This window comes from Gavia stellata, chromosome 3 (assembly GCF_030936135.1).
Source record: "Gavia stellata isolate bGavSte3 chromosome 3, bGavSte3.hap2, whole genome shotgun sequence".
NCBI lineage: Eukaryota > Metazoa > Chordata > Aves > Gaviiformes > Gaviidae > Gavia > Gavia stellata.
Genome location: NC_082596.1, coordinates 40,109,591 through 40,137,495, shown reverse-complemented (window position 1 = coordinate 40,137,495; position 27,905 = coordinate 40,109,591). Strand labels below are relative to the sequence as shown.

At 38.5% G+C, this 27,905-nt stretch overlaps 1 protein-coding gene across 2 annotated transcripts; it reads left to right on the top strand.

The window, feature by feature from the left end:
- The first annotated feature begins 1,797 nt into the window (after nucleotides 1-1,797).
- On the top strand, nucleotides 1,798-24,857 carry YTHDF3 (YTH N6-methyladenosine RNA binding protein F3). 2 transcript variants are annotated; one of them, XM_059836155.1, is made up of 5 exons: nucleotides 1,798-1,886; nucleotides 3,972-3,996; nucleotides 9,304-9,383; nucleotides 10,801-12,393; nucleotides 23,887-24,857. In XM_059836155.1, exons 1-5 carry the CDS (start codon nucleotides 1,863-1,865, stop codon nucleotides 23,908-23,910), a joined length of 1,746 nt encoding a protein of 581 aa, XP_059692138.1. In that variant the 5' UTR covers nucleotides 1,798-1,862; the 3' UTR covers nucleotides 23,911-24,857. The 2 variants fall into 2 exon arrangements, with proteins under 2 accessions (XP_059692138.1, XP_059692137.1); XM_059836154.1 differs by having other exon boundaries at nucleotides 9,298-9,383.
- Nucleotides 24,858-27,905: the final 3,048 nt, after the last annotated feature.

Below are 27,905 nucleotides of genomic sequence, written 5' to 3'. Positions count from 1 at the left end.
ACATGGTATTTTGTCCTATTTGAAAGAATGCAGACAGAAATTATCACTTTCTTTTATGCATAAAAATATTTGATCTCTTTCTTCGTATCAGCCCTCATTCTTCTCCTTTTAGTCCAACCAAGGATATTCTTTCAATCTTTTCTTTTAGAACCTATTTTCCAGACCTTTCATCCTTGTTGCTTTCTTCTGGACTCTAGCATATGTTTCTTGATGGGTGGTTGTCAAAGTTACAGACTGCACTACAAAAGAATAAATGAGCACTCTGCAAGTCTTACCTACACCAATTTTGGGTAACTTCCAGTGTAACGTTTGCTTTTTGACAATAGTAAGAAATTATTATCCACTATAACCTGACTCTTTCATCCAGAACTGCTACTTACCCAGTTATTTCTCAGGATCGCTTTGTGCGATTGCTAAAAAAGAAAAAAAAAAACCCACCAAAAAACACCCTTTACTTCATGAAGAAAAAACATGTGCACCAAGTTTCAGATAGAACTCAGACTGGAAGTCTTGAGGGCTGTACCTTCCCATTGCCCTAACAGGCATGTTTACACCACAGATGGTATTGTATTTAAAGCATTCTCTCCTCAAAACTGGAAGCAGCATATTAACTACCATGCTGACTTTTCAGATTCAAGTTTATAAATGCTTCATTCTCCCCTGAGGCGTTGTTGAAGCAGTCTTGGCTTTTATTGATGGTTGCTACAGGAAGCCCCTATACAGTTGCTGAAGTTGTGTTTATACTGATTTAAGGCTTGTGCACTTCATCAATAATGGTGAAAGCAGCTATATACAGAAAAATGCATTTGATGAACCATTGTTCGTCCTCCCACCAAACCTGTATCAAAGCACAGACTTCCAAACGCAGGCTAGCGACAGAGCGAAGCACACGCGGGCTACACGATAAATGTTACAAGCAGGTAACGCCGCCATCCGCAAGTACACCCAGGCTCCAGCCCCGGGCAGCGCACCGCAGCGCCGTGCAGCAACGGCGACTCACCCCGGGCCACCACACACAGCCCCGACCGGAGGTGCCGCGGAAAAGGCAGCAAAGCCACGTCTGCCCGCGGCAGGACCCAAGGAGGAAGCGGCGGGAGCTCGGACTGCCCGGGCCGGGCCCGCGCCCACCTCCACCACAGAGCACTGACAGCCAGCAACGGCCGCTAACGGCAGCCCGACTACGACCCCAAAAACCACAACACTGCCAGCCCCCACGATACAAGCCCCTGCCTCCCGCACATGCGCACCACACTCCCCCGCTGCTCCCCCGGCACATGCGTAGTGAAGCGGAGACAATTAACGTTATTTATCGCCCCCTCCGCGAGCATTCCTCAGCTGTCCCCTAGGAGCATGCGCATGCCGTGGCTGGCGGGGGGCGGCGAAGAGAGGCACAGCACCTTCCGCCTGCACCCCACTGCGCACATGTGCAGTCCCCGCCAGGCGCTGTAAGCCCCACCCCCGCGCCATCGGAGTCGCTGGCGGCGGGCGCGCGCGGGGTTGTTTCCCTCCCCACGTGACATGGAGGCGGGGACGGGAAGGGAAAGGTCAGTGGCGACGCCGGTGGAGGGGGAGCGGAAGGTCAGGGCGCCGCGGAGCGGAAGTGGGAGCCGGAGCCTGTCCGCCATTGTGGGGAAGCGAAGCCCAGAGCAGGGGGGGAAGCGGCACTGTGTCCGGCCGGCCGGCTCCTTCCACCGGGAACCCAATCGGCAGCGGCAGCGAGACCAGGCGGCGGCGACAATCAGGCAGCGGGGAGGAGGCGGAGGCGACCGGCGCGGCGGGCGGGCGAGCGAGCGGCCCCGGTGTGCGGAATCACTCGAGGCCCAGGCGGAGCGGAGCGAGGGGATCGCGGCTCCCCGTGAAGAATGTCAGCCACCAGCGTCGACCAGGTACCGGCCGCGGGGCGGGGAGGGGGGGCGGGCGGCCGCCCGCTCCATGCCCTTTCCTCTTCCCTGGCTTGTCGTTAGCCCCGGCGGGGGGGACGGTGGCTGGGCGGCCACCTGCACCTTCCCTCGCTGCTGGGGCGGCGCGGTTCGCGGCCTTCTCCCTCCCTACTTTCCTCCCCGGCGCCACGGGGAGCGACCATCAATCGGGGCCGGCGGCGCCCGGGATGGCGGGCCCGTTTCCCAGGCCTGGCAGCCCCTATTTATAACCGCTGATCCGCGCCAGAGCCGCTCCGCCTCCCCGCCCGCAGGGCCCGGCGGCGCTCAGCACCGCGCCTCCCGGCCCACCGCCCGGCCGGCTCGGCCCCCCCGCCCCGCCTGCCCCCTTTGTGTGTTCTTGTCCCGCAAGGGAGCCGTCCCCCGCCAAGCCCCTCCGGGCTCCCGTTTCCTCTCTCAGCTCCGGGAGCGCCTTGGTGCCGGCCTCCCCGCGGCGCCCAACTCTGTCTCCTTTCCCACGCGCACCCCAAATTCTTTCTGGCTCCTCGTTACCGCATCCTTTCTCTTCGTGCCTTTCTCTCTCCTCATCCACCTCTTCTCCCTTTGGGCCTCTGGTTTCTGCTCCTTCCCCGCGGCCTCCGCTTCTTCCAGCTGTTCTCCTCTGTTTCTCTCCATGCGCTGTGCTGTACTTTTTTAGTTGGTTCTTCACGGAGCTTAGAGTTCGTAGTTTTTTACCTTTGGTAGGCCTCTGCTGGCCTTTCTTTCTTGCTGGAAGCAATTCTGTCTTGGGTCTCTGCTTCCTCCGTGGGCCTCTGCCACTCCCCAAAAGTTTTGGCCCTGCAGTCTCCTGCTTTCTTTTATTTTCTCTCTGTGCCTTTAATGTTTTGTTTCTTTTGTCTCTGTGCATGCTCTCCAGTTTCCTTTTATGCTCTTATTTCTAGCTCAGTGATCTCTTAGCTTTTCATTGCTCTGTCTTCCATGAAGGCTTCTTCTTCCCAACTTTTTTAGGTCTGTGTCTCTTGTTGGTCTCTGCATGCCTTTGTGCCTGGATTAGATTTGTCCCAAAAGATGAGGTGGTTGGTTTTTAAGGTTACAGAGATTTTTCTCTGGTTTTGGGAGAGGGAGGTGACTAACCAGTGCAGCTTTAGGTGGAGCAGTTTTAAACAGTCTTAAGATAATTCTAAGACAGATGCACATAAAACCAAGATGGATGTGGTTGCCTCCTAAACTTTCAAACCTCTGAATACTGAGTTTTTCAGGACTAAAAATTATTAGAGAGTGGTGGAGCTTGGTAACATGCTTAGTTGTACATATGTGAGAAGGTGAATTAGATTTTCAAGGGCTAGCATTTGTTTTTCTAAGCTATTTTATTTTGTTATAGAGGAATTAAGGATACTGTAACTTGTACTGTTACAGTGATTCTTGGTGCATGACAGATTAACAGTGTTTTGTAATGACTAATCCTAAAAAAAAAAAAATCCTCCTTAAGGTATTATTTCCTTGTGTGAAAGCTTCATACGGACTGTATCATTTTCTCAATATAATTGCCTAGATGAGGAATGCATAACTCGTAGTTCAGCTTAAAATATCACTATATTCCTTTGTATATCTAAAAAGCAAGGCATTGTAGGTTATTCTCTGATAAGTACCCATCAGTCAACTTAAAAGATGATGTATGATAATGAAGTTGTAATGAAGTTCTAGTACTGGCAGTAATCTTAAGTTACTAACTTTCTTTATTCTTTTACTCTATGCTTTGTTTATTGCTTATATATCTAGGGGGGGCAATCAGGATTCAGTGTTCAGGTTTTCAACACTATTTAAGCTTCACGTGCTGTAAAAGACTAGATTATTTCAATCGGTTTTGGTGAAATTCTTTGAATTGTAAAATTATTTGGTTGAAGTTTTGTTAATATTTTATATGATATTATTTTATATCATATCATATTTTTATAATATAATGTTTTAAAAATATTTTAAACTTAAAGTTGAAAAGAGCAGAATTGATAAATAAATGGAATTACCCTGAAGTAATCATTAGAGGATTCTAACTGAACTTGTTTTGCTTTTTTTTTTCCACTTTCCTATATACAGAGACCTAAAGGACAGGGAAATAAAGGTAAGTTGATTCCTTGTATTTCTGTATAACTTATGGAAGTTAATGTGTCTTCAGACAATCGTGGGAAGAGAATGTAACTATAGCATATCTTTTATTTCAGAGCAAGATGACAGGAAATTGTGTGTCAAAATGTTATTTCCCAGCATCTTTACTGTGGCACATCAGTAGTACATCAGTTTAAAATGTTATATTTTGCAAATGAAGATTAATGTCAGAAGTCAGATGATAATGTAGCTATTTCTTTTTAGCTTATCTTTGTGATATGCTTGTATAATCTCTTTAACAGTACACCTTGGGCCTTTCTGTGCAGTGAATAGAATCAGTGTACTAGAATCATCAGGAAGAATCTTTTGAACAGCTTCCTTAGCTTGCGAGACAACAGCCACGTGACTAGTTACTCATATCTGTGAGCAGAACACATCACGTTCCTTATTCTCAGAAATTTTGTGGGCTTTTCTCTTCATTTTAGCATCAGTACTGCATATTCTCTCAGTGTTTGTAGGCCTTCTGCTTTTCTACTTTTTTCATGTTTCTGTCAACATCTTAGTTTTTAAATACCGTACTCAGTGGGGTTTCTTCTCTCCCACAGAAACAAGGAACTAACTATGTAATATTCTTCTTTCTAAAATTCTTGGCAAGTCTGTCATCATAAACAGCATCTCAGATTACATCTTGCAATATATTGCTGGTCTGGAATTTGTTATCTTTGATATAAAAGCTAATATTCTATTTGGGAATTCTTTTTGCCTAATCAGTGCACTTGTGCCCATTTAATTGTTAGGTGCTCAGCAAGCTGAGCTATAGAATAGCATGCATACAGCTACCTTCCTGTATTAGTATGCTTATGATTTCTTAATGCAGATAAGAAACTTTTTTTTTTTGGAGCTTATGTACTCTTTGCCCCCGCTGTTCATTATCTGAACTAATCTAATTGTTCTCTGTGAACTGTCATTTAATGTTATCTGCAGCGTACTTATTCTATTGTTCTGTCTATGTGCAGAGTATCTGCTTCTTATTACATATATCACATATGAGGTGACACACGGTTCCTGAATCTTGCTGAATTTGGCCTGTTCCTTTTACTTTCTCTGCATTCAGAGAAAAATGAACTTGTGTTTATCTCCTCAGACCTTCTCAGTTTGGTCATTCTTGAATACGTGTTCTCTCATATTCTAATACTTCCACCTTTTTTTTCCTGCAAACTGGAGCTTTTAACTATTTCTTTGTGTCTTTGAAATAGTTTGTGTTTATACCTTCCATGTTGCCATTAAATGAGAAGAAAAGTCAGATTCATTTTAGCAAGCAGTTTGTGGCTTCAGGTTTTTTGAATTACCGTATCAGTTTGAGTGAGGTTATTGAGATGCATCTATTAGAGAATCATACAAGTAGTTTTTGAACTATACATATGAGTTGGAGTGGAAGTATTAAGCATTTCTATTTGGGTATTATGTTGCAGCCTGTTTAGTAGTGAAAATGCACAGGTCAGCCTTAATTTAACTTATTTATATTAGCATATTTTTGTGTGCTGTAATTTGTAAATGCTGCAGAATGTTTGAATCAAAACACATCTCTGGGTTTGCTATGTAAGGAAGCGATTTTTGCATTTCTGAACTTGGGTATTTATGGAGTGCATCCTTTTAAATAATGGATACTTGCTATGTATTCTCTTGGTGAGAATATGACCTAAATGAAAGCTATAGTGAAACAGAACAATAATCTCCATTCTGTTAAATTATTCGGTATAACATCTATTTAATGAAACTAAGTTATGATTTAGCATTAGATTAAAGGGCTAGGAGATTGAAGATGGTAGCACAGTGTAGCACGAGTAGTTCACTTTGAGTTAGAGACTTTTTCAAGAGGATAAATTAAGTCAGTATCAGCAAGCCTTACTGACCACATGTTAGCAGACAGTAATCTTTTTCAGGTGTCATAATAGGTCCTAGCTTAAAAGAGCTTCAAGGGAAGATGTGATACTGAGTTCACAGACTAATCTGAAGTTGGTTCTGTGCATTAAGAGTAATAATGTTAAAGAGGATGGTAAAAAAAGTTACTGTCCACATGTTTGCTAGAGCATATGAGAGAATGTGAGTGAGCAGTATAAGGGGTGAGTGCATGGAAATAGAGTATTTTTCATACTGAAACAAAAAATATTAGACCTGCAAGTGATATTGGGAGGTAGCTGATTTGTATTGTCTAGTAAAATGTTTTGAATGCTTTATTCCAGTTGATTATAAATTGGTGTATAAATTGCTGTTTCTCTTGACCAGAATCTGTGGGATTGAAGTTCTAGTGTGTAGAACAGTACTATCCATCTGTTGTGTTGGATATTAATGTTGGTATTTCAGAGACTTGAATGAGTAAATTATCCTGTCTTGAAAGTTTTCTTATTCTAGTTGTCAACTACTGTACAGTTGACATAAAACATCAGGACTGACATCAATCAAATGATGTCTTATGGGGGCTGGTGGTGGGGAGAAACTGGCATTCCTGAAACTCCCTTTTTTTTTCCCTTGTGTTTGTTGGGCCAGCGTATCATACCTGTGATAGGAAGGTGCTGACTTGTGTTTACATATACATGTATGTAATTTTTGGTTTTGTAGAAAGTTTAAATGTAAGCATTAGGTTTAAAACAAGAATGAAGTGTTACGTGTTTCTTTTAGTGTTTATTCTCCACGTTAATCAAGGTGTAACGGCTTCTTCTAATGAAGAATTTATTCTTATGCCTTTGGCCATCATTTGTGCATTTTGCAAGTGGTTGTTCAAAGGATAGTAGCAGTTAAAAGAATATAAGCTTTAAGTTCCTTTGTTTGATTAGTTGTTTCTTCCCAATATCTAACTACCTTGTATGTTTTCGTAGTGTTTGCAGAAGTATACGGTATTTTCAGGGTTGGATTGATACAGATATTTTTAGTAACTGTAGATTAGTTTTAATTAGTATTCTTCATCACTGCTCTGTTTAGTTGGAACACTTAATGTGGGATTTTGGGAATGAGGCATGCATCTTAATCTGTTTGCTCCTGTTAAATGTGTGTGTGGGCTACATTCTTCATTATTAACACATCATGTAAAGTTAGAATGAAAAGCCAAAGAAACACACTTCTAGTGATGCTATTTCACTGGGAAATGTATATATTTACTAGAACTAGTTTGTGTCACTGACTGAAGATCTCAATACATAATGAAAAGGAAAGAAAATACATTTACAAGAAGATTCTATGTTAGTTGTAATGGCAGACCAAAAATAATTCTGTCTTAAGCGACCTTTAGATACCTCTGAAACAATAAGCACAGCAGATGTACATTTTATGAAGATTAGCTGTCAGTATGGGGAGATTAATTTTGATAGGATTCTAGTCTTGACATGCAGCTGTTTATTCCTTTATTTGTGGTTGCATGCTTTTAAGAAACTTGTATGCTGCTGTCTTTGTTTTTCATTATAACATAATTGTATTTAAGAATTGTGTTCTCCATAGTTTTTGCTTAAGTCTAAGCAATGGACATGGCATGGACAACAGACTTTGAGGCTCATCCCCTCTGTGACTGTGTCAAATACAAAGAGGAATATAGTGTTCCAGCTCATTAATATGTTACCATTGTGTGTAAATTCAGGATGATTAATGATCTTAACTGAAACTCTTTATTTATGAGAAAAAAACCTGCAACACCTAACGTTAATTTAAATTTTGTATTCAGTTAGGAATATTGTTCTATCAAGTTTTAAAACCCATTGTGCTCACCATTGCTTGTCATATTTGGCTGCAGCTAGTATACAAACGCACTGTGCCAGTTCGCAGTAACTGAAGTGTCAAGTGTTCTGACTTTGAAAACTTCAAGAAGATATTCAAAACATGAGTTGCTTTCTTCCTTCCTAGATGCTTGCTTTGAAAAAAAACTGTTGTTCTGTGTTATATTATGAATTTTTAGCTCTTTTTACTGCTGTCTGAAGTTAATAAATTTTTCCAGAACTTTGGTTATTCCTTGTGATTATATCTATTCCTTTGTAATTTTTTTTTTCAGCTAGTTTCATTCCCTGGAGGCAGTTTGTTTTAGAGGTGTTAAAGTCAAATGTAAAAAAAAAATTGAAGTGACTTGGTCCGGGTACCACTAGCTTTGCAATGTGAACTTTGGGTGGCAAAACCCCCTCCCAATGAAACAGATAAAACCTCACTCTTAAACACTTAACTCCAACAAAGTTGAAGGTTTAGTTACATGGTTGTATATACTTTTCAGAAGCTTTTGCTGAAAGAGGGAAACCATGGAGTCAACTCCTAACTCATTGTCTATAGGAGTCAGAAAATCTGCTTTTTTGTTGTGACTTCTGCTGTCATGGTTTCTGAGCGACCTTACTGATCACTCTAAAACTTTTTTTTCACTGAACTTATTTGATAAAAAACAAATTGCATTTGGAAAAGCAGTAATTTATTTTTTTAGAAGGGATTTTCATCTTCAAGTTGTATAATTGCAAATTGCTGGTTTAAGTCCCTGTTCTGCTTTGCACCATGGGAAACAGTGGAACTTAGTAGAAATTTGTGCAATTTGACTTTGTTTGAATAGTAGCCTGGGGGAGAGTAGAGAGACACTTCAAGTAATTTGGTCAGCTGGAAAATCCCAGGTAGGTGTAATGCCTTAGATGAAATTAAAGGTAATAGGAGGCCAAGAGAGCAGGTAGGAAGAGATTCCAGTGTATAGTGGCATATATGTTGGGAAAAGATTGTAATCACCCTTGGGGACTTTAGCTCTTGTTTCTGTCTTGCTTTGTCCCCTCAGAGCTTCAGAGAAGCCAGTAATGCAGTACAGTGTAATAGTTGTGTAGGAAATACAGAATTAAATAGCTGAATAGTGGTGCCCTTCATGGTTGTTTTGGTGGGTAACTGCCTTTCTTCCTGGCAGGAGAAAGCTGTATGTTGCAACTTTCCCTGAACCTACTGAATATGTCTGATCTGGTTGGTCTGCACATTTGCACTTGGTCTGGTACTTCTGGAAATGCTGGATTTACTGCCTGTGCAAGTAAAGTGTGCCTACAGTTTTTCCTCTGTGGAGCTCAGGAAAGAATAGTCAGGAGTAGTCCGCTCTGGTTGCCATCTTTCCAGACCTCTCCTGAGATCTGATCGGGATCATCAGTAGAAAGAGAACTATTTTCTTTAAATTTAACAAAGCGGTGCTGAACAATAACATGTTCAGTCTCAACAAAGCACAAGTAGAAGTATTTCAATGTACAGGCCATTAAGAAGTGTTATCTAGATTAAAAGTGCAACATAGATGTTCCAGAGAGTATACCTAATACAGATTTACTTTTAGTTTCAGTACAAAACGGTTCGATTCATCAAAAGGATGCAGTAAATGATGATGATTTTGAGCCATATCTAAGTAGTCAGACAAATCAGGTAAGTGAACATTGTTTACTATCTTGAAGTTAATTTTGGAGTTCAACTGACTTCCAGACTTAAGAAATAGCATCCAAAAATTAATTAACATTGCTTACTTGCCTGAATATCCATTGAAATATAATTTTTTATCATATTGTGTCTTATCATATGGTATCTTAAACAGGTAAAGTCATCTTAATAAGTCTGGAAAAGATTCAGTTAAAAAGCATGCTCTTAAGTCTCCTGCTCTTGTGCTTGTGCTCTGACTTCAGAAGGATGCAGTTACAAGAAGCTTGAGGAGAAAAGCAAACCCAAAAACCAAAACACAAACCCTAAAACAAAACCTCACGCCTCAAATTTACAGTGAAATCATTGTATATTGGATGCAGTTCAAAACAAGAGTTTAATTTGCTCTCAGAAAATATTAACTACTTGGACATGATTTTCTTTCAAGTTGATAGAAGTAGTTCACAGCTGATGGCATAATAGATGGAAGCTTAATATTACTACAGCTTGGTATAACTCTTCTGACAGGAAGTTTAATGACTTATTTTCAGAGTTGTGAATTGTCTCTGTAGTCAAAAGTTAATATTCATTACGTTAAGTTTGTAAGTTGTAGCGGTCTTGAGAGAGGGGAAAAAGTGCAAATTATTAAAAAGCTTTGAGAATTTTGCTTGCCTTCCCATTTTTTCAATAATACAACATTAAGGAGGCATCAGCTAGGGGATGATAATGTGCATTTTTTTCCCCAAAACAACATCAGAAGTCGTATGGGGGTAGTCCTTCAAATGTCTTGAAGCTGTATCTTCTCAAGAAGTAAATGCTGTGATTTCCCAGGAGTCTTGGGAGTGGGATTTGAATTTAGCTAGCAAACTTTGTTCTACTAGGCCACAGCTTGTACTTAATGCCCATTCTCAATAGCGTGGAAAGTCAATGGTTTGATTGTTGTTCCTCCTGAAATAAACAGGCATCCTTGCATCCTTTTCACTATAATATTCTGGCAGGTGTCTCCAATTAGAAGTGAGAAATTTGACAAACAACTAAGAATACAAAAACTTTAAATCGAAGTTGCAGCTATTTTACTCTATTTATGAAACTACAGTTGTTATGACTTGTTTATTTAAAGTAGCTTGTTATTTTCTTGGTATTGTTGACATGGAGGCATTTTAAGCCTAGCTCAGTAACTGAAAATAAAGATAACATATTACAATTCAAAGCTCTTCAGTGCTTTGAAAAGGTCTTTCGAGGAAAAAATGGCCATATCTAACAGATACCTTGTTCATCTTTGGTGTTGGGAGGAGTGGTGGAAGTTACAAATGCATTCATACAATCCTTAATGTTTTGGACTGTATTACAGGTTTTTTTTTTTTTTGCCCTGAGCATAATTGTCTATATTGCTGATTTTTTTTTTTTTTTTAATTTTATTTTCTTGCAGAGTAACAGCTATCCACCAATGTCAGACCCATATATGCCTAGTTATTATGCTCCATCCATTGGATTTCCATACTCTTTAGGTGAAGCAGCATGGTCAACTGCAGGCGACCCTCCAATGCCATACTTGACAACTTATGGACAGATGAGTAATGGTGAACACCATTACATACCCGATGGTGTATTTAGTCAACCTGGGGCATTAGGAAATACCCCTCCATTTCTCGGGCAGCATGGATTTAATTTTTTTCCTGGGAATGCAGACTTCTCTACATGGGGGACAAGTGGATCTCAGGGACAATCAACGCAAAGCTCTGCTTACAGCAGCAGCTATGGCTATCCACCTAGTTCTCTTGGGAGAGCCATAGCAGATGGACAGGCTGGATTTGGCAGTGATACTCTGAGCAAGGTGCCTGGGATTAGCAGCATTGAGCAAGGCATGACTGGACTGAAAATTGGTGGAGATATGACGGCTGCTGTAACAAAAACTGTAGGTTCAGCTCTGAGCAGTACAGGTATGACAAGCATTGCAGCAAACAGTGTACCCCCAGTTAGCAGTTCAGCACCTAAACCAACCTCATGGGCTGCCATTGCAAGGAAGCCTGCTAAACCTCAGCCGAAACTCAAGCCTAAAAGTAATGTGGGCATTGGTGGCCCTGCAGTACCGCCACCACCTATAAAACACAACATGAATATTGGAACTTGGGATGACAAAGGGTCAGTGGTAAAAGCACCCCCAGCCCAACCAGTACTGCCTCCTCAGACTATAATCCAGCAGCCTCAGCCATTAATTCAACCACCACCACTGGTGCAAAGCCAACTGCCTCAACAGCAGCCTCAGCCACAGCAACCACAACAGCAACAAGGACCTCAGCAGCAGGCCCAGCCTCACCAGTTGCAGCAGCAACAGCTGCAAAACCGCTGGGTAGCTCCTCGTAATAGGGGTGTGGGCTTCAGCCAGAACAATGGAGCTGGTAGTGAGAACTTTGGTTTAGGTGTTGTATCTGTCAGCTCCTCACCTTCTGGTGTGGAAGTGCACCCAGTGCTGGAGAAACTAAAGGCCATAAACAACTACAATCCCAAAGACTTCGATTGGAATCTGAAGAATGGACGTGTGTTTATAATCAAAAGTTATTCAGAGGATGATATTCATCGCTCCATTAAGTACTCTATCTGGTGTAGTACTGAACATGGTAATAAGCGCTTGGATGCTGCTTACCGTTCCCTGAATGGAAAAGGCCCACTCTATTTACTCTTCAGTGTGAATGGCAGTGGACACTTTTGTGGAGTGGCTGAGATGAAGTCTGTTGTGGACTACAATGCATATGCTGGTGTCTGGTCTCAGGATAAGTGGAAGGGGAAGTTTGATGTCAAATGGATCTTTGTCAAAGACGTTCCCAATAACCAACTGCGGCATATTCGCTTGGAAAACAATGACAACAAACCAGTTACCAATTCGAGGGACACTCAAGAGGTACCCCTAGAAAAAGCCAAGCAAGTGCTTAAAATAATTGCTACTTTCAAGCATACCACCTCAATCTTTGATGACTTTGCACATTATGAGAAGCGTCAAGAGGAGGAGGAAGCCATGCGTAGGGTAAGAAATAAATGTCATTATAGTAGCTCTCCTGTTTTTTCTGGTTTTGGAAACCTTGTTTTTCATACAACTGGAATTTCTGTGTGCGAGTGTTGAATCAGAAAATGGTGCTTTTTACCCAAGGTGTCTGTACTTGATATAACTGGCTTTTAATGAAAAGATTTAATTTTGTTAACACAGGCATGTGTTTAACCACAATAATAACGTGGGCCTGCATAAGTGGACTTCTGACATGTTTTACTCTTCAAAGTAAACAAAAACTGAATTGAGTGTCTTTTCTGTAACTGAAGTCTTCTAGTTTAGATTTTTAGTTTCTGGATGTTGCAAAAGGGACCTGAAATTACAGGAGAAGCTTACTTTATTTAACATAACATTCCAATTCAAATTCTGCTATAACAAAATGTTAACAGCATAATTACTGTGAAAAGCACATTTTCCCCTTGATTCAATTTGTCTTTTGTACAATTGTGAAACACCGAAGTGATAAAGTGATGACTTGTACAGTGTCAGAACAATTTTTTTTGACATTTCTGAGAGTGCATATCCTAAAAAAAGTAATGTGTAGTTCATTTCTGTGAAGGAAAGTATACCTATGATAAATCTGTAGAGAAACCTTTGGATTTGGAAGTATTTCAGAAAATCAGACATGGGAAAAAGGCATTTAATTTAAGCTGTTTGATAGTACTTGTCTCCTCTGTCTTGTGTGTACTCTCCCTACTAATAACACTTGTGTTCATGATTGGCCACAATATTTACTTTTGCTGTATTTATTTTCTTTCCAGGCTTGCTAGTAACTGTAAATATATGATTTGACTAATGGTTAGAAACTTTTCAGGCACTATTGTACCAGTTAGATGATGTGTAAGTATTCAGAAATAGGAGTTTGCGTCAGTACAGTTTGGTGGTAGTGCTCTCCATTCATCCTGTCACACCACCTACTAAATAAAAAAACCCAAAAGTCTAGAGTTTATGCTAATTAGGGACCTTGTGGGATGTGAAGTCCTCAATTTGTTCACTTCTTGAAGCTACCACAATTCTGGCTGCATAAGAATTTCACCTGCTTTACAGCCTCCTTACTTCTCTTAGGTTTCTAGTACTGTAGTGGTTCCATCCCTCTTGTACATTCCTAATCCTTCAACACATGTTGCATCTCCTATAGACCAGTGTCATGCATACCCAAAATCAATTTTGTGGTTTTACTGCACAACTCTGCAATAAATTGTCACATTGGAAGTATTTTGTTTGGAGGGAAGATGAATATCCCAATTGGGCATGTAATGCCTTTTGATTTTTTTCTTTTTTTCCTAAAAAGAAAACTGAGTATTCCCTAAATCAGTATTGTGACTTCCATGCCATCTTGATGATGGGAGGACGGGCCACGTTCTTAACTAATATTCAATGTAAGGGGAAAACTTTTTGACTTTTTCAAGGTTTACTACAACTTCACTGTGATTTTGGTAATGTTTCAGAAGGACTAAGGTTATCATGTTTCTCTGTAGCCTTCATGTTTCAGTATTTTCTTAATTTTTGATGTTTGAAGAAACTTCACAAATAACTGGCTTGCTTCAAAAGTATCTACTTTTGTGAAAAAACTTACCAAAGGAGTTGTAATTCAGTCATGCCCTAGCAACTCAGCAAGATAGCGTGTTCTATTTGTGGTTTTGTTCCCTCTGTAGTAGGTGAAAGCCACGAAAAGTAATGGAGAGGGGGAACATAGGTTATAGGTTCTTGGTAGTGTTTCTATGTATGCTAAACTTAAACTTCGAAGTACTAAATTCACTATTTAGTAGCTCTGTAACTAGATGACTGTAATTATGAATATTTGTGTAATAAAGTAACATTACTGTTTCCTTTAATATCATCAGGGAAACAGACAGTATCTGTATGACTCAAGTCCTGAACTCTGCATTTCTCTGTTAACAGTTACCTTTCCCAATACTATTGGGAGAAAACATACTTGTCAAGATACTTGCATAGTAGGCATTGATTCTTCTACAGCATTGTACAAATTGGCTTTGTGACAAATGATAAAAAATTACTTTAGAGCTGCGTATCTAGTTGTGAGGTTTTCTCTTTGTAGATTGATTTGAGATATGCTTTAAGCAAATGAATATGTGCTTAAAATACAGGAAGTCCAAATTGAACTCTCAGTAGCTGTCATTAGTTTGTCTTTATCATTCTCTTATGATAGAGTATTGATTTTAAACCTCTACGTTTCTTCTTTTATCACACAGTGTACAGACAACCTGTCTTTAAATTGTAAACATACAATTGTTAACTCTTTTATGATTCAAGAATAGTTTGGAAATGCAACAATTAGTATTGTAAGCTATGGTTTATGGTTAATTGAGTAATCCTTTATTACATAGTGCCAGCTAGGCTTTTATGGAGCTGTATTTAAATTAGTGCACTTTCTACTGCCAGTAGAACTGTGTAAATTAAGGTCATGCCCATTTTCTGTGGCAGCTGTGGCAATCACTTTGTTTCCAGTGTTTCTGTCTTGAAAAATGTGCTTATTGCTGTTAATAAAATATGAAATGCATCAAGCAGCAGTAGTCATTTACATGTTCCTTAAAGTTCAGTTAATGTTTTGTTGTTGCATAGGTGGTAACAAACTTTCATACACTCAGTGATCTAAACATAGTAACCAGCATATGATATATGGATTTAATTTACTTTATAACTGTTCATCATTCTAGCTAACTTACTTTAAAATATTATAAAAGTTTAATCTTAACAACTCGGGGGGATCAATATTTAATTTCCAATATGACCTAGCAGTATGTTTTATTAAAATATGGCAGTATACTTATAAAAGTGCAATGAATAGTCTGTGATTAACATGAAACTTCAGTAACTTTGCCATTTGATAAAGGTTACTTGTAAATTACTAGAAGTAGACTCTTTAAACGTAAATTTTAGAACTCTAGTGTCTACCACTGTTTGATGTGACCACCCTGTGTGGGTAAGGTATCTACAGTTGGGGTTGGAAACAAATTGATGCAGTAATCACTAACACTTTTTGTACAGCTCAGGTTCCAGTGTCCTATTTTAAACGTGCAAGTGCTGTGATCTTTCACCAAAGGAGCAAAGAAATCAGTGATGTTTTTTCATGAGTTTTGTCAACAGTATATTGAAATAATCTGAAATTGTGTTAGTTCTTAGCTTGAACTGCTGCTGTGTGGTGTAAATGTGCATATTTGTGTGCAGATTATTTAAAAACGTGTTTGATTGTCTTTCAATAGAAAGCAGTAGCAATAAGATCTAAAAAAATGGAACAGAAGTCTTAAAATATGCCATTTAAGAGCATGTAATTACATTAGGAAAATATAAGGTATTGAAAAAAAAAAGTCTGTATTAGTAGTTATGTGCCTGATCTTCAGTAAATACAGGGATCAAAATGAAATGTGGCTCTGATTAAAAACGTGGTTGCTGGAAGATTACAACTTCCTCATCCTCAGATGGTGGCTTGTTAACCTGCAATTACCTGTTGTCCTAGGACTTCTTTTGGTGCTTATTAGTGCAGAATTCTACTTCTGTAGCATATAATAGAAAAAAGGGTCATGGTTCCACGTAAATGTAAAATGCTTTAGATGGTTTTCTTAGTGAGATAGTTCAGAAAAATAATTATTTTTCATCCATGGGAGAAGCTAGAGGAATTCAGTATATTTGTGTGTATCTGATTTGCATATGGAATTTTTACTTTTCAGGAAGTCTTTAAGTGGCAGGTAAATAAGCATTTTAAATGTTAGCTTTCTCCTGTTGTACTACATACCTTGTAATAGGAATGCTGATACAGCTAAAACTTTCTGTCACTCAAAAGGAGTAATTTAATTTTTTTCCCTCATTCTGATACTTATGTAACTTCTGTTTCGCTGATAATTGTGTCATAATCAGGCTGCAGTGTTAAGCAGTGTAACTCCTTTCCACTCCAGGACGTTGCTGATTTTATGCTTGATTTGATATTTCTTAAAAATATCTTGAAGGAGGGAAGTGAGAAAACGTCCATTAAGAGTGAACTGAAGATACTTCCTCCTCCCTTTACCCCACAACCATCAACTACTAGGTTATAATGTCCAAGTCAGATATAGATACAAGTCAAGGAAAACAGGTAGTTGACCACCGTTTTTAATGTAGTTAAATGATAGTTGTACCAGACAACTTTTTAAAGTTTGTATATTTACATATAAAAGAGGTTCAAAACAGTAAATAAAACAGGTTATATAATATCTTATGAGAAACTTGTGCATTTACTGTATGCTTTAGATGATGTTTCAAAGGCCGTTATTTTGCCACTTCCTTGAACTTGATGTTTATCTACAGATTCATCTTTATAAATGAAAATGATGTCGCAGGTCTCGTGTCTGTTTTAAGAAAAAACAATATGGTCAGAAAGTAGAACCAGAAGATAATGTTTTTGTTCCCTTCATGATCGTGAGATGAATATGTCTTGGGAGAAGAGGGTTATTTGGAGCTAGAATAACTTTAGGCATACTGGTGCAGAATTTTCATCCCCTGATGGTGTGCTTATTTACCATGTCTTTACTTGCTTTTGCATCTTTAGTCTTTTGGAGACACTTAAAAATGACCTGCAAGTTCTCTTGTTATAGCCACACAGATTTCATATGTGCCTTTTTTCTGTGTGTTTGGTAGAGTCAATTGTTTCTGGTCAGAGGTAGTGTTTAGAATTTATTACAGGATGGGGATAGTATGGGGAGGTCTCCATGTTAAAATAGGGTATCATATAGAGTGACTATGTAAGAGTTTGAGTAGTGGTGTTGCCTACCTTTCTCTAGTACGGGACAAGATGCTGCAACAGGGAAAGTGCGATATTGGACTGTTGAGTGAAAGAGATGGAATGTAATTAAACTCACAGGTGGTCTTAGTTTATAGCTACGCTTGTATGGATCTTGTTGTGTTTTTCTTTTTTGATTTGAAATTCCTACCTGCAAAATCAAGCCTAGGGAGTGCTTTTTATAGAGTGGATTTAAATTCTCTGACTCTGGGACTTGAAAGACCAATTTCTCCCCAAAATAGGGACCCTTCTCTGAAAAGCTAGGAATATCAACCAAATGGTTTACCTTAATAATTAAGAGACCACTCATTTTTGGGATCTAATTCTTTTAGTGTTCTTAAATATGAAAGTAGCTGCCTAAGACAAGACTTCAAACTTGAATTGAGCTAGATCTGTGACAGCTCCACCTTTTCTAAATGCTCTGTCTTTAAATTGTGTTTTTTAATGCAAAGGAGTAATTCTAAATCTCTTCTTCCAGAGCAAAAGCAGAATCTTGAGTATACATGAATAGCTGTTAAAATTCATGCGGCAGCCTTCTGCTTCCTGCTCAGATCTCAGAATCTCCTCAGATTGCACTGCTCTATTAAGAACAAATTGACTAGAACACTGGTGCTCTTCTGCAGTTTGCAGGGAAGAAATATGCGTGCATGTTGCAAGGAAGTCGCAACCTGTGTGACTCTCCACGCAGCACTTCAACCTTGCTTCATTGAGTCATGCCACAGATGGGTTAGTTAGCAGGAACTTGAGTGAAGATTGCTGGTGGTGCTTTGCTGGAAAAAATGGCACTTTAAAACCATACAGATTTTGCATATCTAGTAAAGCTGTTTCTGTAGATTCAGTTGAATTAAGATTTTTTAAGTTTTGTATCAAAATTGATGGGCTTTAACCTTCAGATGAATCTAGTTGAAATGCTATGTTACAAGAATTCTTATCAGATGATGAGCTGTTTAAGCCCATTTCTTTGTGAGCACCTTTTCAGAGGTCTGGTTGGGTACTTAATATTGACAGGTAATTATAATTATTGTTTTGCTTCTGTACCTAGGGATTATAGTCAGTTGTGAAAAAGTAAACATGAACTTTCATTGCACTTTCATATAGAATATAATGAGAAAACAAGATAAAGTAAGTTCATGTTTCCTCATGGCAGACTGGAATTTGAGTTACACATGTGCAAAGAGCATGAGTGGTGAGGCTTAAAGAAAAATTGAGAAATTCTTCCCCAGTGTATTCTGTAGGCTCTGCAGTGGATGTAATTTCCCTTCCAAGGCTACTGTAGATTCCTCAGCAGAGCAATTAAATAGGATCTTCTTGTTGTTGCCCATGGATGTCTGAGAAAAATTAACAAAGGTGTCAGAGTCGCCTTTCTATTTCTTTTGCTGGGACAGTGATCATCACTGAGTGCAGTTTCCGTAGATGTAGTTAGAAGCTGTCTGTTGTCAGTCTTCAAAAGCCAATGTTATACTGTGATGATCTAGAAGCTTGGGGGTTTTTTTTTGTTTGTTTGGGGTTTTTTTACTTTTTAATGAACTTGCTGAAATGGCTGTCTTGCAGCTAATTAAAATCTGATATTTCAATGTGTAACGATGCACAGCACTGAAAGGAAGCGCTTGCTACTTGTAGTTAGAATTGGCCAATCCATCACTGAAAGTATCCACCTGGGAAAAGAAGACTGGAAGGGCTTTTCTGGCTCATGGAGTTCAAGCTTGGTTTCTGCAAAGCCTTTCCTCATTGTGTGTTATCATATGGTATCCTTAAAGTAGTTAGGTTTCTTTCCCCACCTCTGCCTTCTGAATGTTCGTACCCTGTTATTTAATATGCTGTGGAATTTCAGATGTGGATTAAGTTTTTATTGCCTTTATTGTTACCATAATAAAATAATATGGTCTGTCTGTGTTCCACTAACATTGCATGTGTCTGCTCAAATTTAAATAAATTTACATTTTTTACTGTAACTTGTTCATATTTTTACTGTTGCTAAATATGTTTCAGAGATTGAAATAAGTAAAATGCCATCAAAACTGATAGGAAGGATAAATAAATCAGAAGTCTAGGTCTCATAGTTTTTTACTTTCTTTACATGCTTGAAAGCCATATTTACTGTCTGGAGTTCAAATGATCTGCAGCAGCAGGGACTCAGATGAGTATTAATTCATAAGGCTTACCGGGAGAAGGAACTGCTCTCGAGTTGTAAAACTTCATTTGACTTCCTATGTTGACTTTGATTTTTAATTTGTGCCTTACAGTTTTCATGTTGGGATAAGGAATAGGAGAAAATGAGTGTTTAGGGAGGGGATCACATCTCCACAGGAAACATTTCTAGGTCCATGTAAGGCTTCTAGAGAGCCTTCCCATCTGACCCTTCCCTCCCATCTTCCCAGAATTTCCAGAAGTGCTTCTCACAAAAATGTATTTAAATATTTTTATCTGGTTTTGAGGTAATCTCTGTCTTCAGGAGATTTACCCTCTCTAGTTTGAAATTCAAGAGTAAGAAGTTAAAAAGGGCCTTTATTTTAGACAGTTTTAAAGTTTCGGTAATGTAGTTTATGTTAACAGCCAATGAGATCCTTGTCATAAATGCAGTAAACTATTTCTAGCATTTCTTCAGTTTTCTCAGTAATCTGTTTTTCATTGTGGTTCTCAAGCACTAAGGTCAATGTTTATGCTGTCATAGCTGTAATGGTACACTGGGGTGCAATAAACTGCAGATTATGGCTGATGCCATTAATAAATGAGATTTCATGAACTTTGCTGTGGCTGCTTCTCACCATCTCTACAGCTGTCTGTTCTGCCTCTGCCAGGTGTTTCTGCCCACGCAGTGGAGTTGGCAAAGGAGATGTATGCCTGTGCCTCACTTTACAGAATGCAGTCTGACATGTTAGCTTACATTGCAGATGAGCAGGGCTTTTAAGCTGAAGATTTAATTGCAGTTTGCAGTGAAGCAACTAAGATGTGCTACATGTTCCCTTCTGAAGCTGCTGTGAGAATGCTACTTCTTGGGAGAGGGGCAAAGCAGACAGCTTCAGGCATGAACACTTTAAACATTGCAGTAAGATGCAAAAGTTAGGCAAAATTCTAGGGGTTTTTTGCAAGTATAGCTGGTTGTGCTGGAGGTGAGTGTGTGGGAACTATCTGCAATTTGCTTGTGCAAGTTTGCAATCCTGGATAGCTTTCAAAATGGACACCTTGAAATGCTTGCACTTGCAACTGCTATAAAAAAGCAAAAGTCCTTCTTTCAGGTCTACCTTCCCTCACATTGAGCTTCAGTTTGTGGGATCGTGGAGAAAAAAATACAGCTGAGGACTGTGTTAGCTTGTTGTTGTTGTTAGGCTCCCATTTACATTTTTGCTGCTAAAAATGAGACTTTTTCATTTCCCTTCTTTTTGACAAAAAATTCCAGGAGTCAGTGTTCTGTGCATCTCAGTTTCTTTGAAATCAGATCAGGAAATAGCTTTATTGCTTTGGATTTTGAAATTTTGATAGCATAGAGATTTTGTTAAATCTGAGGATAAATTGCCTTGTAGCTACTTTTCAGCACAGGATCATTCAATTAATGCCCTGAATTCAGAGAACTGAAATTTGGAAGTAAGTCAGCCGTGCAGTGCAGACCAAGTTAATTCCGTGTTTTTGTTTGCACTAGATTGATGCGTATTTCTGAGGCCCAAGCATTTTTAGGTTCACCTTCACTTGGTTTTGTCAGTAAGTGCAGAAAGTTATTTGCATGGTCTGCAGCTGGCAAGTACCTTTAACCAGCCGATGCATTCCCACATTGTTCTAATTCAAGTGGTACTTAATTTCCATGTCCTCATAAACTCCCTCTACAGCTGGGTAACCTCACTCTGGTGAGTTCTGAAGTGAAGCTGGTCTTAGGCAGGGAACGTTTATTGACTGGGGAAGCTTTTTATTCAAGAGCATTGCAAGAGATATGGCAAAGGTTTTGCTCACCTGAATGTAAGAAATAAGCGATGTTGGGTGACAGGAAAATGTAGTGGAATCCAGTCAGCATGCTGGAAACTTCATCTGCTCTGATGGTGGAAACCTGCTGGAGATAAAGTCTTCTGCTAGTTTGTCTATAATCACTGTTTATACAAAAAGAAACAATCAAAACAAAAGCCACCAAAAAAACCAGAAGAGGAATGCTTTTTGAGACAGGAAAAGGCAGTGGTAGTGAATGTGATCTGACTTAGTGCTGGGGGGGGGTTAGTTTGCTTCTACCTGCATTTTGAATAAATCGGGTTTTCTCTCTGTCCGTTTTGCTTGTACAGAGTGCCAGATATCACTGATACCAATATCTGAAGAACGTACTGTACACTTGCATTGAAAAATGTCAAGTTTGTATGCCTGCTTTAAGTATTTAAATGTAAATGTAGTAATATGTAACTTTGAGAGTATAGGAAAGGTGTGCTGTTGTCGTTTTGAAGGCTTTGTTCTCTGTAGAATTCAAAATGGACTGGATATTCATCCATTGGAAGCAGCTAGTCAGGATATCATTCCCTTTCTACTTTGAATTTTTAGGAACTTCAGTGCATTTTGAGTTTGGGGGCTACACAAAGCACAAGGTTGGTCAAGTTACTGTGTAGCAGTTTGCAAGGCAGAGAGAGGCTTTCTAGACAACTCAACTAGGTGGTTACATATGTAATACTTGCGAAGGGGCAGGAACCGCTTATTTTATTTGTATGTCAGTAGAATTTAAAATTGTTACAATATTGATATTTCGTTATTGAACATCACAGTTTCATATGCTAGTACTTAATACTGCAGTAGTGTTTTTCAGCACTTTGTGCAGTTCTTTCAGTTGAAGCCTGCTAATAGTAGAGGAATAATCTGAGATGTGCATGAGCAAGCTATATTTGAATGCCTTACATGCATAGTGAGGCATGAGGCCAGTGATCATCTGTTTTCAGCCTAGGCATGCACTGTTAACATTCCAGTTTGTATTAATGACTGATACTATCAATCTCACATTTTAAACCCAGTATCTTACTATGCAAATATTAGTCATGTCTTTTTGAACTAGGAAAGAATGATTTCTAGCAGAGTGGTGCAAGTATCACTCTCACTTTAAATATACTGAAGTTCTCCCCTGGAGCATGTACAGTCTTAGCCCGCGGTCCCAGCAGCTCTGTATCTGCTTATTGTGACCAAGAACTCTGTACGAGCTTTACTTGTTTGGTGTTCATCTTGAAGCAACTTGGAGGTCTGTCTTGGAGAGGACTAGATCATCAGCTGTACTCTAATAACCAGTATAAATGTTATGTATCCTACTCTTCCAGTGTCTTTGGCAGAATTTATTTGGGTTCATATGCTAATTTGTACTTTTCCTAAATAGTTTCTAGCATAATAAAGTGGTATCAGATAGAGTGGTTTTGAAATCATTGTTCAAATGCTTCCTGGTTTATTTTGTTTTTCCCTGCTATGTTTATGTTCCATTTATAACATGCTGTGTAATGCAATAATAATAAAAAAACTGGAAATGAGGTTTTTGTTCTCTTTTAAATGGGCGAAGTAACCTACCTCTCTTCCATGATGGTATTTTAAAACATTTGTATAACATGCTGAGTTGTACATATTAACAAAGGAAATGCTATTGGAAGATAAATTCTTAGTTTCTTAGTCAAACTACAGTGTCTTTTTACAGTCCAGAAGATATGTAATGAAGGCAACGAGATACAGTTTATTGATCTGTTTATTTTTTTCCTAGAGGTAGTCATAATGCCTAAGTGTATATTTAGCTTTACCAAAGTAGAAAAAAAGGAGGATGATGATAAAGCACTGAAAATGTTATTTACTCTGTTAGACTTGTAATGCAGAGGAATATGTCCCTGATAGACATAGAGTGCAATTAGAATTTTAGCCCTTAACCATACAAAGTTGTTTATCATTGTTTTTGTTAGAAGGATAACATTACGCACTTTGCTCCTTTACACCCAGTGCAACATCTCGCTATGCAGTGGGGCCTTTGCAGTGAATATGGTCTTGACTGCAACTCAGGCTTGCATTCAAGTGGGGTTTTTTCCCAGCCATTCCTACCTCACTGGTTTTGCATTTTATTATTAAAAGTAATTTCTAAAAAAAGTATGGATGGCTTTTTTTAAAAATTATTTTCTTGCCATTTGAGCAATGTGTTTGTGTGGAGGAAGAGATACTGGGCCAACTTGTTCCTTTACCTTTTGATCTTAAGCATGTTGAAACATTTTATTATAGTGGGCTTTGAATGAGATACCTAGAAATATGATCTTTACTTTTTCAGGGATATAATGGATGGAGAGTGGAATATTTAAATATTCATGCAGAGCATTTTTTGACACGTTAAGCAGAGGGTTTAGGGTACCTCTTTCTTGCCTTGTTTGTAGGTCCCTTGGTCTCCTTACTCAGTTCACTTTGTGCAATGTATTTTATTGGAAGTAATTAAAATAAATAACACTATAAAACCTTTTCTTTTTGATAGCTGTTTTTTGGAACATATTTGCCTTTTAGTTTGATGTGTACTTCTGTGTTTCTTCTTAAGAAGTTGATTTGAACTACATATTTCATGTCCCTGGGAAAAAAGTGAAGCTTTTTCCTTGAATGCTTGTTGCCTGATTTAGAGAAATTGCAAGCAATGCAACTGCTTTAATGAGAGGAAATCAGATAATGTTGAACTGTGTGTATTAACATGATTTTCCTTTCTGTTTTTGTTTTTGTTGTTTTTTTTTTTTCAGGAGAGAAATAGAAACAAACAATAACTATATGGAGATGTCCTGCTAGAATTACAACACTAATGATGTAGACTCTGGAAATGCCTAATATGTCTAAGAAGACGTTATTAAAGCTTTTTTCTGCTTAAGGTGACATCTTTGAACACTTTAACACAAAATTGACTCTTCTTGTAATGGTTCTCATCAGTGCATCTGCCCTTATACTCTCTCACCAAACACACTTGAGAACTGTACCTTCGTCAAGCACTTTCTGTCCTGAAGCTTTTACCAGTATCTGCTGTCTTTTGTATTTATGCATCCTAGCTAAGGCACAGGAGACGGAACGAATGCAAGGATTCATTAACTCTTTGAATTTGTTAAATACTAACATTTAACCATTAGAAGTGGTTCAATGATGTGAGATTCACATTGCTTCAACTTAATTTTTTCTTTGTAGTTTTTTTAATTGTCAGTTTTTAGCTATTCAACAGATTAAAAGCAAATCATGCCATATTTAGTCCTGGAGTAAAACTCAAGTCTAAATGTTCATGTGAAAATTATTGTAGTAATCTTTTAATATGGCAAAGCAACTTTAAGCTGCAGTTTAGCCAAATGAAACATAACATAAAATTATATTAGAATGACATTTCCCTTGTTTCAAACTGTTTGGTGTAAGAGAATATTAATATGCAGCTTGGTGGACACCACCAGTTAATGCACATTTCTTTATTTTTTTTCTGTAACATGTATACTGAAAAAAGTGCATTTGTCTGAGGAACTGTTTGTTTGCTACCACTCAATGAATCTCAGTTTTGAGTAAATGTACCTCAGTCTAAATCAGACTTTTTATGACCTTTATAACTACATTTAAAATAATCTTTAATTCCTATTTCTGGGTGTTTGCAAGCCTGACAGATTGCTATCATGAAAGTGAAAATTTACTCCTCTAGGTGATTCACTAGCTAAATAAACATAATTCTTGTTTAGCAAGCATATACTCTGTTTCTCAAATTTTTTTTGTTTCATTGTCCCAATATCCAGGTGTTTTTTCCCCTATTTGAAAATATTTTGAGAAAAATACTTTAATCCATGGAGATAACATGTTCATAGCCATGTTAACATGATTTTTGTTAGAACCATGCAACAAGAATTTTAGAATATATATTAAACTGGGTAATTCTGTACTAGTTTTTAACTTCTAAAAATTATATCTTTTGTTTCAGTTTATATAGCAACACATTCTATCTGCTGGAAGAGAATGTTAAAAAAATGTTAAGTGAGTTTATTGACTGTACAAAATACTGAACAGCCTGTACCAAACTCCAGGGATAGCTTTCTCTTTTTAGAAGGGCAGTGTAGAAGTCAGATATGTTATAGCTTAAAATAGCAATACCACATATTATTTGAATATGTTTCATGTCTTACTGTCCAACACAGATGTTTATATTGTGTTTCGAGTCCTACATTTACAGATTCTGGCAATCAGAGTTCTGGAGCTTAAGTGGCAAAGGTTTGTTTTGAATGCAGACTATTTTGCTATATTTTACTTCCTCTCTTCTTAAGCCCCTTGCACTCTTCTAACTTTGCAAACACAAAAAAGTTCAGTACACACTTCCTTCTTGCTCGTTATTTAAAATATTGTTTGAGTAGCAGATATGAATCTTAATTTTTACTGCCAGTTTTCTGGAAGCTCAAAAGGGAAGTCACTCCCATATTTTGAGAAAAGAAGCAATCTCAAACGCAAATGTGTAACAAATAGCAAGTGGGGTAAGGGAGTGGGATGCAAAGTGCATATTGTAAGAGGAGACTAGGAGATAAAGGTTTCAAGCCCAAACCCTATGTAATTTGGCTTGAGCCCAAAAATTGCTGCTTCCATGCATTTCTGTTTCTTGCTAACAGGTTTTATAGCTATTTGTTTCCCTCTGTTGGCTGACTTATGGATTACTGTCTATTATTCCAACTGTCATTGATCAGTTGAAGTGGCAAAGGTCAATGTTGTGAGTCCAAAGAATGTAGTTTTTCTGATGATCCTTCAAGGGATCAGCATGTTTCTGCTTCTTTGTTACAAAAATATCTTCTGAAAATGCACAGAAGTTTCCAGTTAAAAGAAAGCTACTGTTAAGAGTCAGGCATTCAGGAATTGATTGCATGTGCAACCTTAGTTTGCTTCTACTGCAGTATTCATATTTTTGCAGGCTTTGTTAGTATTTCCTGCTTTACCCTTTGCCTCTTTTATTCTAATAGCATGAGCATTGCTCTTGGATTGAATCAGGTTTAGTATCAAATGGGTTCATCACTCTGTTGCAGACTTTGAAAGCTTGGAAAATGAGACAGGATTGTGAGAGAAGGAGGTGATCACACTTAGAGAGCTGTGACAGTTCTTCTACTGTTCCAGGATTGTTAGCAAATCTACAAATAGAAGAGTTTCATTGCTGATGGTGTTAGTCATGTTGCGACTGATTTGCCGACTGCTGAGAGTTTAGTATGTGCAGCTGAAATTAAAAGGAATTTTATGTGCATATAAAGTGCTGTAAAAATAGTATATAACATTGTAAAATCAGCTATGAAGTGCTGTACTAGTTAATGGACATGTGACATTTCTAGCTTTCAGCTTCCTTATGCACGAGTTCTTTTCCTCCAGAAAGAAAAGGAATGGTGCTTAATATCTCAAATAAATGTAGAAATACATTTTTTGGTCTGATTTTTCAATACAGTGATGTTGTAATGGCTGCTTGCTAACTTGCTAATGGAGGAGTCAGTGGAACCCCTTTTCTGTTCCTGTTGCCTCCTCCTTGTGTCAGCATTTGTTTTCCTGTGATCTATACTGAGCCAGTTCAAGACATTTTCTGCTGGTTTAATGGTCTGAGCAGTTCTCTGTGAGGTTAGATGTTTAGAAGGGAGATGGTGGGAGGGGAAGGAAGGAGATTTGTCCTTTCAGAAGCAGGTACCCACTGTGGAATCAGCTTAGCTGCACTGTAACTACACAGCTATGGGTTAGTGAGCCAGAGATGCAGCAGAATATTTAAAACTGGAAAAGGCTCCCTGAGTTAAAAATGAATTCTGTGTTCAGTGTAAGATTTCAATAGTGTACAGTGAGATACGATGTTACTGGACACATTTAGTGATACCAGGAGGAGGGAAGAAATGCTAAGTATTTTCCATTTTGACTACTTTCTCTATTTTGAAGAGACCTGAGAATTCATATAGAAGTTATTGCTGAAAGGCTTGTCCTACCAACACAAGTGGGACAAATTAAAGTTGTATGAGCTTTGCTAACCTTGGACTGTCTCTTGACTTTGTAGCATCAGCATCTTTAACATAGGTTTTTTGGTATTTGACTTTGACAAGAAAGAATTCCTGTCAGTTGAATGCCTAAGTTGCTGGCTTAAGGAAAACACGGGCACTATTTTATTCTGAGGGACTCGAATTGGGAAAAAGTTGATACTCACAGCTAGACGAATTTCACTGCTCCATGTCTTTTGCTATTCTAGGTTTAATTTATCAAATACCTGCTTCTGTACGTCCTCTTGCTCTGTTTTCTTCTTTTTGGATACTCTGGCAGTTTCATAATGCACTGTCTGCAAAATGTAGATGCAAAAGCCCCTTGCCAAAATGGTCTTTGTCCCAGACAAATGTGTGGCACCAAACAAAAGCTAATGTTGAGCTCTTGGTCAACTTTAAATAACTTAATATTTAGGACAAAGCATCTTAAATATTTGTCACTGTTTAGTCAAAGTTCTATTTTGAAGTGCTTTCTATATCAAAGGAGAATTTGCACACTTGAAATATATTCCTTAAAAAAGAAGTTTTAAACAAACTATTTTCATGTACAGATATCAGTGCATCTTTCCTAGCTGAAACTGAGTTGAAACGACAGTATTTTGAATTCTGTAAGTAACAGTTACTTAAATTTTTTAAAATTATTGGTGGCTTTTTCACCAGAAAGGTATTTAAATACTTCAGCTGATTCTAGTGCAGTGAAAATCCAGTGTGGACAGTCTTTGAATTTTCTGCAGCACTGGTTTAAAAATGAGTAATTCCAG